General features: G+C 34.9%; 1 protein-coding gene across 6 annotated transcripts in view; it reads right to left on the bottom strand.

The window, feature by feature from the left end:
* SHOC2 (SHOC2 leucine rich repeat scaffold protein) overlaps positions 1-15118 on the bottom strand; it is a 110033-nt gene that overhangs the window by 26844 nt on the left and 68071 nt on the right. For all 6 annotated transcript variants that reach the window (XM_045438884.1, XM_045438885.1, XM_045438883.1 and 3 more), the window contains one exon: positions 3655-3792. In XM_045438884.1, the coding sequence (XP_045294840.1) occupies positions 3655-3792 (138 nt within the window). The remainder of the gene's footprint in view (positions 1-3654; positions 3793-15118) is intronic.

The raw sequence follows: 15118 nt of genomic DNA, 5'->3' as shown, positions 1-15118 counted from the left end.
AGAACACATATTCAGCTGCACAGGGAAGACTTATCACATACTGAGCCATAAAAGAAGTCTCAATAAATTTAAATGATTCAGGTCACAAGTTATGTTTTCAATCACAACAGAATTACATTAGAAATCATGAACAGAAAACCCCTTGGACAACTGTCAAGATACTGGGAACTAAATAACGCACTTCTAAATAAACCACAGATCACAGAGGAAACGAAAAAGTAAATTAGAAGGTATTTTGAACAAAACCAAAGAGAAAAACACAATATATCAGGATTTGGGGAATGGTACTAAAGCAGTACATAAGGAGAAATTTATAGCATTAGATACATGTATGAGAAGAAACCTTCAAAGTAACAGCATACAACACAAATTAAATATGTCAGTATGTAGTACAAACAAACTCCACCTCACATCAATGACATCAAGTTTCCACTATAAGAAACCCAAAAAGAATAAAACTCATAGCAGATAATAAAGGCCAAAGTGGAAATCAATGAAATAAAAGTCAAAGAAACAGAGAAAATCAATAAAATTTAGAGATAATCAATGTAATTGATACAATCTAATCAAACAGGAAAAAAGAGAGAAGATCTAAGTTACTAAGTTACTGATATCAGGAATGAGAGTATAGATTCTATAATACTACCATATTATTATTAATAAGGGAGTATTATAAACAATTTTATGCCTATTAAATGTGACAACTTAAATGAAATGAACCTATTCCTTGAAAGACATAAATGATTACGTTTGCTCAAGAATAAAGTGATAACCTAAACAGCTCTCTTTTAAGGAAACTGAAATTGTTTTTTTTTTTTTTTTTTTTTTTTTTTTAAATTTTTTTTTTTTTAACGTTTATTTATTTTTGGGACAGAGAGAGACAGAGCATGAATGGGGGAGGGGCAGAGAGAGAGGGAGACACAGAATCGGAAACAGGCTCCAGGCTCTGAGCCATCAGCCCAGAGCACGACGCGGGGCTCGAACTCACGGACCGCGAGATCGTGACCTGGCTGAAGTCGGACGCTTAACCGACTGCGCCACCCAGGCGCCCCTGAAATTGTTTTTAAAAGCATTCCTACTGGGGCTCCTGGGTGGCGCAGTCGGTTAAGCGTCCGACTTCAGCCAGGTCACGATCTCGCGGTCCGTGAGTTCGAGCCCCACGTCGGGCTCTGGGCTGATGGCTCAGAGCCTGGAGCCTGTTTCCCACTCTGTGTCTCCCTCTCTCTCTGCCCCTCCCCCGTTCATGCTCTGTCTCTCTCTGTCCCAAAAATAAATAAACGTTGAAAAAAAAAAAAATTAAAAAAAAAAAAAAAAAAAAAAAAAAGCATTCCTACAAAGAAACATCTGGACCCAGGTGGCTTTATTGATGAATCTTACCACAGCTTAAAGGAAGAAATAATGATAATTTTATACAAACTGTTCCCAAAACTGAAGAGTAGAAAACACTTCCATACTTATTATATGTAACCAGCATATTACCCTAAAACTGAAACTAGACAGAGACAAGTTTTAGAACATTATACGTGACTAGAAGGTATATTCAAAGCAATTAAGTAAATCTAATTTTTAAAACTACCAGAATGTATCTTTTTTCACTATGTCTTCTTGGTAAGCAATGTCAATCATATTAGCTGGGTTTTTGTCAAGTTCAGGGCAAGATTATAAAAGTGTATTTTATTAGTTTCTTCATTGTATTACTTATATTCTCTTTCTAGAACTCCTAGTCCTGTCTCCCGAGACTCTTTTTCAATTATTTTGTATCTATTTCAAATATTTTGTATCTTCTTTTTGTTCCAGATTCTAAGGGACTTCTTCTACTGATCCTACACCATCGCTCTTTTGGTCTTTGGATGTGTTCATTATATTATACAGTATTTCCTTTAAAGTTAAACTTTATATGGCAAGGATATTTCTAAGCAAAGTATTCTTTGCTTCTTTTTTATATCAGCCTGATCATGTTCTATAGATGTAATACAGATCTTTTCTCTTTTTCCTCAAGGGCCATTTTTCTTTGTTTATTTTGGCCATTTCAATAGATTTTAGAGAGAAAAGGAAGAAAGAATTGCATTCAGTCTCTATTGAACCAGAAACTGGGATTCTTTTATTTACACAGGAAATCTGGTAAAATTATTATGAATATTAGTAGAGCAATTCACTATATGCTGTACATCATCTTGCCTTTCAGAGATGAATCTAATGCAGTTAACTAGAACACTTAGTCTGTTGCCACTACAAATAACAATGGGATATAAAGAACTCTGGACCAAGAATCACAAAGATACAGGTTCTAATGGCTAGGTGTTACATCCTAAAGAAGTCTCAGACTGCTTTCCCATGAAGAAATAGCTGTCCTGTAACCTAGAACAATTTAATATAACTTATTTAAAAATTTTTTAATGACTGCTTCTGTTTCAAGTTAACAGTAGACTAGGTAATTCAGACAAACCCTTCCACTGAAAAAAATTTAAAACTCTTCCAAAACAAAAGTCACAGAGCTAACAAGATAATGACTAATAACCAGGGCAGAAATCAGGTGAGAACCCAAAAACTGAAACTAGACAGAGAATAAGCAGAAATTCTTAAGAAATAAGCAAAATAATGGAGAAAATTTTGTCCTAAGAGTGCTTCTCTAACTAGAAGATTCAGCTAATTGGGCATGTTTCTGCCAAGAGTCAAAATCTACAGCCAGCCAAGGGTGGAGAGTCCAGAAATCAATGTCAACAGCTAAGGGCTGTACCTTAGCACTAAGAGTAAACCGAAGTAAAACAGCCCTCCAATTAGTCTACACGCTACTTTTGAATGACCAGGGACCAGAAAAATCTCAAACCTTAGAACACAGAAGCATTCAAGAGGTCCCTTAGGTACCTGACAGAAACAAACGAAATCTTTCTGGAGAAAGATATCACCATCACAGGCCTCTTATGATTTAGTAACAGAACCACAGAAATATTCATTATAGAAATTATAAAAATTAAGTACAGGTATAAGTTTCCTAAATAAACATTATAGTATCCTTATAACAAACCAAAAACTGAAAAGGTGTTCAAACTTTTTAAAATTTCTTTTACTGGTTTGTACAACTATATGGGCATTTAGAAAGATAAACATGATTCTATAAATATAAAACATATCACAACAAGCACTTCCAACTTTGGAGGCTGTGGTTAGGTCTTTGAAACACATTTTGTACGTCAAGACATCTCTTATCTTAGTCCCTTCAATAGCAGAGATGAACAAACTTTAAGCTATGTTGGCCAAGATTTTAAAAACTAAACAGTAGTGGTTTTATTTTTCAGTGTGGTTTGCTTTAGCAAAGGGACCACACCCTATATAATAGCATGCAACATTCTGAAATAAGCAAAAACAAAAAATGCACTCATTCTGCAATTTAAGCAGTTACAAAACATATATTCAATATCCAATATTCAACATTCTTTTTTATGGTCTAATTGAACTCCTTTCCTAAAACCTAATTATTTTCTTCACCAAGAAATGGAAATAAAAACCACTTTTAAAATACTCTTTTAGAAGTTTTACTACTTTAATGGTGAATTTTAATCTTTTAACTTTTCTTATAGAAATGGATCAAAAATAGTCTTTTTAATGTCCAAGTAGTTACAAATGACTATCAGTATCTTCTCTCTCCATTCATACCTATAGTATCTGGGAGGTCTAGCAGTTCATTGTGCTGCAAGTCAAGGTTGGTTATCTGTGTGCAGTTTCCAATCTCCTTTGGGAGGTGTTCAAGTTGATTGTGAGCTACATCCAGCGTAATGAGGTTACATAATTCACCTGTAAAATTGACATACATAAAAATTTAACAAGAATTATTAATGAATATATTAAATAAAACTGAAAGAAAACTTCATGTTTTTTATCATAATTATACTTTCTGAAAAGGTAACAAATACAAGATCTGAAACTGTTAGAAAATGACAGTTTACAAATGTTAAATCATTATGTTGTACACCTGGAACTACTGTAATGTTATCTGTCAATTATACCTCAATAATGATAAAAAAGAGAAAATGACATCTAATAAAGTTAAAATGTTGATTATAAATGACTACCAATCAATATAAATAACCACCAATATTATACACATAGATTCAAGTAACCAATTCAACCACATTTATGTTTGTAAATTCCATACTTTAAACAGAGCTCACCAATTTTTTAACCAAATTCAACACAAAATATCAAATTCATCTTGAGTTCAATTTGATGGTCAGGTCACCTTCTATCTCAAAATATATATGCTTTCAAATAGGCATACATTCTGATGTCACAGAAATGTACAAAGTGAGGGGCGCCTGAGTGGCTCAGTCAGTTAAACGTTGGACTTCGGCTCAGGTCGTGACCTCTTGCAGTTTGTGAATTCGAGCCCCGTGTCAGGCTCTGTGCTGACAGCTCAGAGCCCGGAGGCTGCTTCAGATTCTATGTCTCCCTCTCTCTCTGCTCCTCCCCTGTTCACACTCTGTCTCTCTCCCAAAAATAAACAAATATTAAAAAAAAAAAAAAAATGAACAAAATGAGATTTATAAACTGACTCTAGATTTAAGAGTACTGCAAAAGGTTAGAAAATAAGGTATATTTTTCCTCATTCTGGTTGAAAGGGCTGTACTGGCAATTTAAATTATTCTTAGTGTTATTCTGCAACAAAGAATGTTGCACATTTGAACATAAAGTTTTTGAACTAACAGCTACATTGGTTCCCTCATGATTTCCCTTTTGTTCTAAAAGCAGAAGCTGGAAATACTGAAAAAGTAAGATGAGCAAATAAAGTGCACAAAACTCTCAAAATTGGGTCTGGGATTACTAAGCCACATTGTTATAAATACAGGCAACAAAAGAGAAAATGGATAAACTGAATTTCATCAAAATTAAAAACATATGTTCCATTAAAGGATACTATCGAGAGTGAAAAGGCAACCCACAAAATGGGAAAAAATATCTGCAAATCATGTTATCTGCTAAAGGATTAATATCTAGAACATATAAAGAACTCTTACAACTCAACAACAACAAAAACCCCGATTCATAAATGGTCAAAGAACTTTAATAGACATTTGTCCAAAAAAATCTACAAATGGCCACTAAATATACGAATATGCTCAATATCAAAGGTACAGTGAGATACCACCTCACATCCATTAGAATGGCTATAATTGAGGGGCACCTGGGTGGCTCAGTCGGTTAAGTGTCCGACTTTAGCTCAGGTCACGATCTCATGGCTTGTGAGTTCAAGCCTCGCGTCGGGCTGTGCTGACAACTTGGAACCTAGAGCTTGCTTTAGATTCTGTGTCTCCCTCTCTCTCTGCCCCTACCCTGCTCACACTCTGTCTCTCTCTCTCAAAAATAAACATTAAAAACATAATAAATAAATAAATAGATAGATAGATAGATAAATAAATAAATAAATAAATAAATAAATAGAATGGCTATAATCAAAAAACAGAAAATAACAAATGTTGGCAAGGAGATGGAGAAACTGGACCCTTGTGCTTTACCACTCAGGTTTCTCAGGATGAAGACAGAAGAAAAATCCCCTCCTGTTCTTACCCAAGCACTGTATAATCAAATTGTAGAAAATCCAAGACACAAAGAAAATTTTGGAAGAAGCTACAGGATAAAAGCACCTTACTTTTAGAGGAACAAGGGTAAGAACTGTACTAGACTTCTCTTCAGAATACCACTTAAGCAAAAAAAAAAAAAGAAAGAAAGAAATGAAATATTTAGTCTTGAAAGAAAAAAACCATCAACCTAAAAGTCTGTATCCAGTGAAAGTATCCTTCAAAAGTAAAAGAGAAATAAAGACTTTGTCAAACAAAAATTGACGAAGTTTGTCGCCAGTAGACCTGTCTTGCAAGAAATACTAAAAGAAGTTCTTCAAAAAGAAGAAAATTATATAGGATGGTAATTTGGATCTATATGAAAGAAGTGCATGACCTAACAGATAACAGGCTTGTTCAAAGTAATAATAGCAACAATATATTAGATGATTGTAGATTAAGGATAAATGAAACGAATGACAGCAGTGTTATAAGGGACAGAAGGGAGGAATTGGCTACATTCTGTTATAAGGTAACCACACTACCCATGAAGTGGTATAGTGTTATTTGAAAGTTGACTAATATTAGCTGTAAATTCATACTGCAGACTCTAGGACAAAACACTCACTCTTACATCTAAAAATTAAAAGAAGTATAAACAATACACTAAGAAGAGAGAAAATGGAGTAATATAAAATCCTCAATTAAAACCAAATAATGCAAAAGATGATGAAAGAACAAGTTTAGCTAATAGAAAAGTTACCAATATAGTTTATATTAATCCAATAGAACCAATAAACATTTTATATGTAATAAATATACGAAATAAAAGAGACTGTCAGAGGGGCTCAGTTAGTTAAGCATCTGACTCTTGATTTCGACTCCTGTCACGATCTCACAGTTTGGGTTTCTGAGATCGAGTCCCTCTTCAGGCTCTGGGGTGACAGTGTGGAGCCTGCTTGGGATTCTCTCAGCTCCTCTACTGCTCATGTGCGCATGCACTCTCTCTTTCAAAATAAACAAACATTTAAAAAAAAAACAAAAAAACCCAGGGGCACCTGGGTAGCTCAGTTAAGTGTTCGTCCAACTTCAGCTCAGGACATGATCTCAGGGTCCACGAGTTCAAGCCCTGCATCGGGCTCTGTGCTGACAGCTCAGAGCCTGGATGGAGCCTGCTTCAGATTCTGGGTTTCCCTTTCTCTCTGCCCCTCCCCCACTCGTGCTCGCTCGCTCTCTCTCTCTCAAAAACAAAAACATTAAAAAAACCCCAACTGCATGTTGTCTTCAAAAAAGCCACTTTAAATACAGACACCGGTAGATTAAAAGTAATGGGATAGAGAAATACAAAGTTAATGTTAATCAAACGAAAGTGGGAGTAGCTACAATAAATTCAGACAAAGTTGACTTCAAAGTAAGGAAAATTATCAGGGATATAGAAAGCATTACATAATGGCAAATGGAGCAACTCTCCAAAACATAATCCTTAAAGTGTACATACCTGCTTATCTCCTCTATATCTAGTATTGTGTGTGTGTGTGTGTGTGTGTGTGTGTGTGTGTGTGTGTGTATGTATTATAGCATCACGTTAACTTAAAGAATGAATGAAGATAACTGGGGAAGGTAAAATTTGGGCTCTAATACTCTTCAAGCCAGAAGTAATAAAAACATTTTTTTTATATTTGCCATCATCTTTTGTAATAAATGATACTTGAAATTCAGTTTCCATTAAAATAACTTCTACTACCCTAAAGGAAGATACTCCAAAAGTGAGTTGAGGCAAGTAAATAAAGCAAGATGGAAGACTTTCTTTAACTTTAACCCATATGGAACAGGGGTGATTCAACTTAGTTACCAATATACTGCGGGACTCCTCAACTTCAGTACTATGACATTTTGGACTGGATAATTCATTGCTATAGGAGGCTGTCTTATGTATAAGCAGCACCCCTAGCCTTTACCCATTAAATGCAAATAGCACCCACCAACCAAGCTGTAACAATCAAAATTGTCTCTAGACATTAACAAATGTCCTCTGTTGTAACATTAACAAAATTGCCCTCAGTTGAGAATCACGAATACGATGGAATGATAAAATTCAATACTATCCAATTTTCACACTTTTCAAAAGAAGCTGGAAACCTAGATTTTCATGTAAAATCTTTTAATGCTTAAATGCTAACTAATTCTTAGGTTAAAACAGAACACTGTCTTACTAAACACATTTGTGGACCTTTTTCAGTATTCAGAATGCCAGTTTGATAACCTCTGAACATAGATCAGTTACTAACATTTTAGGACAGAAGTTTGCATATGACTATCTAATATTAAAACTAAAAAGTGTTTTTAAAAAGCAGAATATAATCACCTGGACTCAAATTAAGTTAAACCCTTTTGATTTGTGTAAATCACCACATGGCAACTGGACTATTTTGAACACATATTCTCTCCAGAAAGTTATCCTCCAGCACTACAAAACTCTGCAAAGTCAGGAAATCATGGTAATACTGACATATTAGGAAAGAGTGTCACCTAGTAACACATACTTCTTTCTCACAATCTAGTAATCTCTAAATATTTTGAAAATGATTAAAACTCAGGAAATGTGATTTAATTTTAACAACACACAAAAAAATAACATGATTTAAAAATCTGGTCTGTTAGTCCCTGAAATATTGTATTGTACACTCTATTATATACATTATATTAGTGTATATTATATATATTATATAGTTAAGTATAGTTATATATAGTATTGTGGATTAAATGTGAAAATTATTTTAGACTTTCCCCAAAATCCATGTATAAATTTTAAGACTCATGAAGAACTTAAAATTTTCTTCAGTCCAAAGAAAAAGATCTAGTAAACTTCAGGGAAGTTTATCATTTATATATAGTTTCCATGAAAATCTGAAATATTTTCAAAATGAATCCAAAATGTCCTATTTAATGCAATCAACAAAACCTTCTTAGTGGTGGTGGTGGGACAGTTTAAGATTGCTCTTCTTTAGAGTAATACTCATAACTTCCCAAGCTTCTCTTGTTCATATTCAAACAGTTAGAAACCTCTGAAAATTGTGAATATATGATAAATTCTGTAGTTGGCAACACTGTGCCAGGGTAAGAGCCTAGGTTACAATTCGCAAGATATTTACATATTAAATATCTAAGCACTTCATGAAATAATTTGCTATAGCACTATTTGCTATTTCTATACTCTGTCCAGCTACACAGTAAACATGTTTCACCACATATGAAACAAATACAATAAAAAACAAAACAAAATATAAGTCCATTCTAGATGGTTTTCAAGGACAATAACCAAGGTGTTAATAGTGACTTGCTTCTGATGGGGTTTAAGAGTGGTTTTTATTTTCTACTTCATACATTTGTATTTTGCAATTTTTGTTTTTTGTATTTTTTAATTCCAAGAAGAAAAAAAGGGGGAGATTCAAGAGGGAAACACTAGCAGTCTCTCCTCCACTATTCATGGAAGAGCACTTTCTGACCCCAAATAGAAGCTTCCTGTCTGTGGAGCAGATGCATCCTTCAGTGAAAACAAATGGATCACCCTATTGTACTGCTAACGTCAGCCATTAATATTATGCATCTTAGGACTCATATTCCACACTTAGTAAGCAATCTTTTGATTTTAAATTTGATTTCCCACACATATGCCTACAGAGAGAACACGACTTCATTCAGTCATCCATTCTACAAATGTTTATTAAGCATCTACCATGTGCTAGGATACGGTAAGAGAAAAAAAGATAAAATGCTTGCCTTCACAGAACTTATATTTTAATTAGGAAAAAATAAACTAACATATGACCAAGGTGAGGAAGTATTAAGAGCTATAAAAGAAAATAAAGCCAGATAAAAGCAGAAGAGTATGATGGGGGAAGGAGATTGTAGATGCTGACAATAAATAAAAGGGAAAGAAACCCCGATGAAGTAGCACTTTTTAAAAAATATTTTTCCTTTCTTTATTGAGAGAGAGACAGGGTGTGAGCAGGGAGGAGCATAGAGAGAGGGAGACAGAATTGGAAGCAGGCTCCAGGCTCTGTCAGCACAGAGCCTGATGTGGGGCTAGAACTCATGAACCGTGAGATCATGACCTGAGCCAAAGTCAGACGCTCAATCGACTAAGTCACCCAGGTGCCCTTCGATGAAGTAGCATTTGAAAACAGACCTAAAATAATGGGAGAGGGAAGAAACAATGAGACTATCTGGTGGAATAATTTTCCAGGCTGAGTGAAGAGCAAGCACAAAGACTCTGAGGCAAGAGAGTAGTTCAAAACACAACAGAAGGCCAATGTGGCTGGAATCATGATTAAGGAAATCAGGTGGTAGGAGATGAAGTAGATCTCAGTCAGATTCATTTAAGGTCTTGTAGGCTAAGGTAAGGATTTCAGCTTTGACTAAGGAGATAGTGGTAATGGTAATAAGAGTGTTTTTTGTTGTTGCTGTTTTTATAGCAGTTTACAGAAAAATTGCACAGCAAGTACAGACAGTTCCCATATAGCCTCTTCCCCACAATTTCCCCTATTAACATCTTCCATTATTAGGTGGTACACATGTTGCAGCTGATAGATCAACACTGATATGTTATTTCTAACTGAAAGTTCATATTTTACATCAGCATTCACTCTTTGGGTTGTCCAGTTCTATGGGCCTTGATAAATACAAAATATCATGTATCCATCATTACAAATATCGTATAGAATAGTTTAACTGCCCTAAAAATCCCCTGCTTCACCTAGTTATTCACCCCACTTTCCCTCTCCCCCAGAGCCCCTGGCAACCACTGATCTTTTCCTTTTTCCTTTTCTAGAGTGTTACATATAGTTGGAATCATAAATGATGTAAAATTTTTTAGACTGGCTTGTTTCATTTAGCAATATGCATTTAAGGTCCCTTTATGTCTTTCTGTGTGGCTTGATAGTTCATTTATCACTGAACAATACTCCATTGTATGGCTATATCACAGTTTATCCTTCATTTATTGAAGGATATCTTGGTTGCTTCCTATTTTTAACAATTATGAATAAAACCACTAAAAATATTTTGTGTGCAACTTTTTGTATGGACAGAAGTTTTCAACTCATTTGGGTAAATAACTAGGAGCATGACTGATAGACTGTGATGGTAAGACTATGTATAGCTTTGAAAGAATATGCCACTGTCTGCTAAGGGTCTATACCATTGTGCATTCTCACCAGTAAGAAAAAAGACTGCATCTGTATTTGGTGGAGTCAGTGTTTTGGATTTTAATCATTCTAATAGGTACGTAGAGATTGTGGTTGTCTTTTGAAAGTATAGCTTTACAGGACATAAAGTAGCCCTATGGAAAAGCAGTAATAATGTGATAATGTTTGCCCCAAAAAAACAAAATTTATTCTGGAAAATTAAGACCTACAAATACAATAATAAGTAGAATGTTGTAGGCATCAAATAGGAGGTAAATACATAAATACAAAGTGATGGGTAAATCAAGAAACAAGATTCTGGCTGGGTGGATTGGGGAAAGCTAGATTTTAAAAGATGGTCAGAAACTACAGATAATGCCCCCAAAAAGAAATAATATGAGGAAACTAGGGAGGCAAAAAGAAAAAAAAAAATCATGGGCTCAACAATTCCTTTGCTAGGGATACATTCAATAGAAATGAATCCATATATTTACCAGTAGACTTTTATCACAATAACACAGTAGCACTATCTGTATTAGCCCCAAATTACAATACCAAATAACAGAATGGATAAATTGTGGCATATTCACACTATGGGATAATATGCAATAATGAGACTAAACTACCTCTAACTACATACATCAATTATGATGAATAATGCCAAGAACTCAAACACAAAAACATACAGAGATTATGGTTCCATTTATATAAAAACAAGGAAAATTAATGTTTGACTGTAGAAGTCAGGATACTAAGTTTACTTGATGGGAATGAATAGTGACTGAAAGGAGTCTCCTGAGTGGTCTTGATGCTCTATTTTTTAACTTGGACGCTAATATTACACAGTTGGCAAACAATCTTCAGTTGTACATTTATGATATATCAATAAAAAGTAAACAAAACAAAACAACCCCCACTCTGGCCCAAGCTCCTGCTTTGGACATGCTTTAATCCAAACCTGGCAGAGAAACAGAAAAAAACATTTCTTCAATTTGTATTTAGATGAATAATCTTCAACATTTTTAGTTAAAAATTTAAATTAATTCCATTCTGAAAAAATTATTTTCCTTTCATCTTATCTTTAGAGGAGGCAAAGGTTGCACACTATATCTAAGACTTTTTAAGCATGATATTATATATTATCCTACATCCAGACAATGGAGCATGCTGGACATATTCTTTCTCAAAGGTGACGACACTGTCTAGACTCTTGTTGGGAGATTCTTCCCACTATTTCTGTAAGCAATATTGTCCCCCAGGTTACTCTAATATATTCAATCCACTTTCATTTTGTAATACAGAAAGGTAGTGGTTCCACATGCAAAAAGCAGCAGGACACATGGTACCTGAAAACCAGAAGTCAGATAGTTGGAATGTAAAACTAATGTTCATCAAACAACAGAAAGGTGATTTTTAGGAGGAGGAAAGTTTTTTTCCCCTCTTCTGGAGATTGCCAAGTTGTTAAAATGCAGTTAAATACCAACTTCTTGAGGATTATTGGGAATTTTTCTAAGTTTCTTATTTTAGAAAGATTTTTGATCTTTAATAATTATTGTTAAAAATATTTTATGCATGGCTTTGTTCATAGTAGAAGTTTAACAAATTATGTGATTAGGTGATAAAACTAAATGTGTTGGGTTTAACCAGTAACAAAAAAACATTATCATACAAACATTTGAATAAACTATGTCCATAAAACATAACAGAAGATAAATTATTGCTCTAAGAGCATTAATTCAATCAGTCAGAAAAAAACTCTTTACCAGGCACATGTGTATCCTTTTTACCAGGCACAATACTAAGCACTAAATATACAGAGAGACTATAAGACATTAAATACTTGTTCTCATGAAACTTAAAAGTAGTAGGAGACAATGTGTGATTTGACGTAGGCCAGTGAGGGCTCTGCTTGTGAAATCTCACCATTAAAAAACCATTCTTGTAGATCTTCAAGGCCTTTCATGGTCAAAATTCTTTACTTTTAGGATGACCATCTCATTTACTTATTCATTTAAGAAAAATTTATAGTGTACCTACTGGAAATTAAGCAGTGAACAAAGTCTATTCTCAAGGAGCTTATATTCTACTATGCACGAAGGGAGAGAAATCAGAAAACAAGGAGGCACTAACATGGCAGAGAAGTAGGGGGATCCAAAGTTCCCTCATCTCTCAAACAAAGAAACCAGTGTTGAGGCCAAAGGACTTTGAACTCCAAGAGCTGAGGCGGCAAAGTGACAGAGATGCTTCCAGGGACCCACTGGGAAAACCTGACAGGACGAAGAGCTACTTCAAAAAACAAATCAAAGCATACCTGGTGGAAGATCCAAAACATCATTACGAGTAGGGAGATAAAGTAACCCAAGTCACAACAACAAAGGGCAAGTAACACTCTCCAAAACACACCTCCTAAAGGGCCAGGCTCTGGACAGTGTATGACTCCTCTTTAATATAGTAGTGCTCACAGGTGCAGGGCATATAACAAGCTTTTAATACACGTAAGAGGCAAAAAAAAAAACTAGCGAAAATGACGAAACGGAAAAATTCTCAAGAGAAATTCAAGGAAGAAATGACAGCTAAAGAATGGATCAAAACAGATATAAACAATATAATTGAACAAGAATTTAGAATAATAGTCCTAAAATTAATCACTAAACTTCAAAAAAGCATAGAAGACAGCAGAGAATCTATTGCTGCAGAGATCAAGGAACTAAAAAAGTCGTGATGAATTTAAAAATGCTATAAATGAGGTGCAAAATAAACTAGAGGCAGTGACAGTGAGAATTTAAGAGGCAGAGGGGAGATCAAGTGAAACAGAAGATAAAATTATGGAAAAGATGAAGCTGAGAAAAAGAGATAAAAAAATTCTGGACCACAAGGCAAGAATTAGAGAACTAAGTGGTTCAATGAAAACTGAACAATATCCATATCATAGGAGATCCAGAAAAAGGAGAGAGAGACAGAGGGTTGAAAGTGTGCTTGAACACATCATAGCTGAGAACTTCCCCAATCTGGGGAAGGAAACAGACATTGAAATCCAGGAGGCACAGAGAACTCCCTTCAGACGTAACTGGAATCGATCTTCTGCAGGACATATATGAAACTGGCAAAATACAAAGATAAAGAGAGAATTCTGAAAGCAGCTAAGGATAAATGGGCCTTAACCTACAAGGGTAGACACCTAAGGGTAGTAACAGACCTATCTACTGAAACTTGGCAGACCAGAAAGGAGTGACAGGAAATTTTCAATGTGATGAACAGGAAAAATATGCAACCAAGAATCCTTTATCCAGCAAGCCTGTCATTCAGAATAGAAGGAGAGACCAGGTTTTCCCAAACAAAAACTGAAGGAATTCATCACCACTAAACCAGCCCTACAAGAGATCCTAAGGGGGACTCTGTCAGTGGAATGTTACAAGGACCACAAAGGACCAGATACATCACTAGAAACATGAAACCTACAGATATCACAATGACTCTAAATCCATCTTTCAATAATAACACTGAATGTAAATGGACTAAATGCTTCAATCAAAAGAGACAGGGTATCAGAATGGATTAAAAACAAACAAACAAACAAACAAGACCCATCTATTTGCTGTCTACAAGAGACCCATTTTAGACCTGAGGACACCTTCAGATTGAAAGTGAGGGGATGGAGAACCATCTATTATGCTACCACAAGTCAAAAGAAAGCTGGAGTAGCCATACTTATATCAGACAAACTAGATTTTAAACTAAAGGCTGTAACAAGAGATGAAGAAGGACATTATATCATAATTACAGGGTCTATCCATCAAGAGCTAACAATTATAAATGTGTACACACCGAATTCAAGAGCACGCAAATATATAAAATAAATCACAAACATAAGCAATCTTATTGGTAAGAATGTGGTAATTGCGGGGGTAATTGCAGGGTAATGTCCACTTACAGCAAAGGACAAATGATCTAGACAGAAAATCAATAAACAATGTCCCTGAATGATACACTGGACCAGATGGACTTGACAGATATATTTAGAACTTTTCATCCTCAGGCAGAATACACATTCTTCTCAAGTACAAATGGAACAATCTCCAAGACAGATCATATACTGGGTCACAAAAGAGCCCTCAATAAATATAAAAGAATTGAAATCATACCATGCACACTTTCAGATCATAAATCTATGAAACTTGAAATCAACCACAGGAAAAAGTTTGGAAAACCTCCAAATGCATGGAGGTTAAAGAACATCCTACTAAAGAATGAATGGGTCAACCAGGCGATTAAAGAAAAAATTAAAAAATATATGGAAACAAAATGAAAATGGAAACACAACAATCCAAACCCTTTGGGATGCAGCAAAGGCAGTCCTAAGAGGAAAATACACTGCAATCC

Source organism: Leopardus geoffroyi, chromosome D2 (genome assembly GCF_018350155.1).
Source record: "Leopardus geoffroyi isolate Oge1 chromosome D2, O.geoffroyi_Oge1_pat1.0, whole genome shotgun sequence".
In the NCBI taxonomy this organism is placed as follows: Eukaryota; Metazoa; Chordata; class Mammalia; order Carnivora; family Felidae; genus Leopardus; species Leopardus geoffroyi.
The sequence above is the reverse complement of the archived record's forward strand: the minus strand, read 5'-3'. Positions and strand labels throughout refer to the sequence as shown.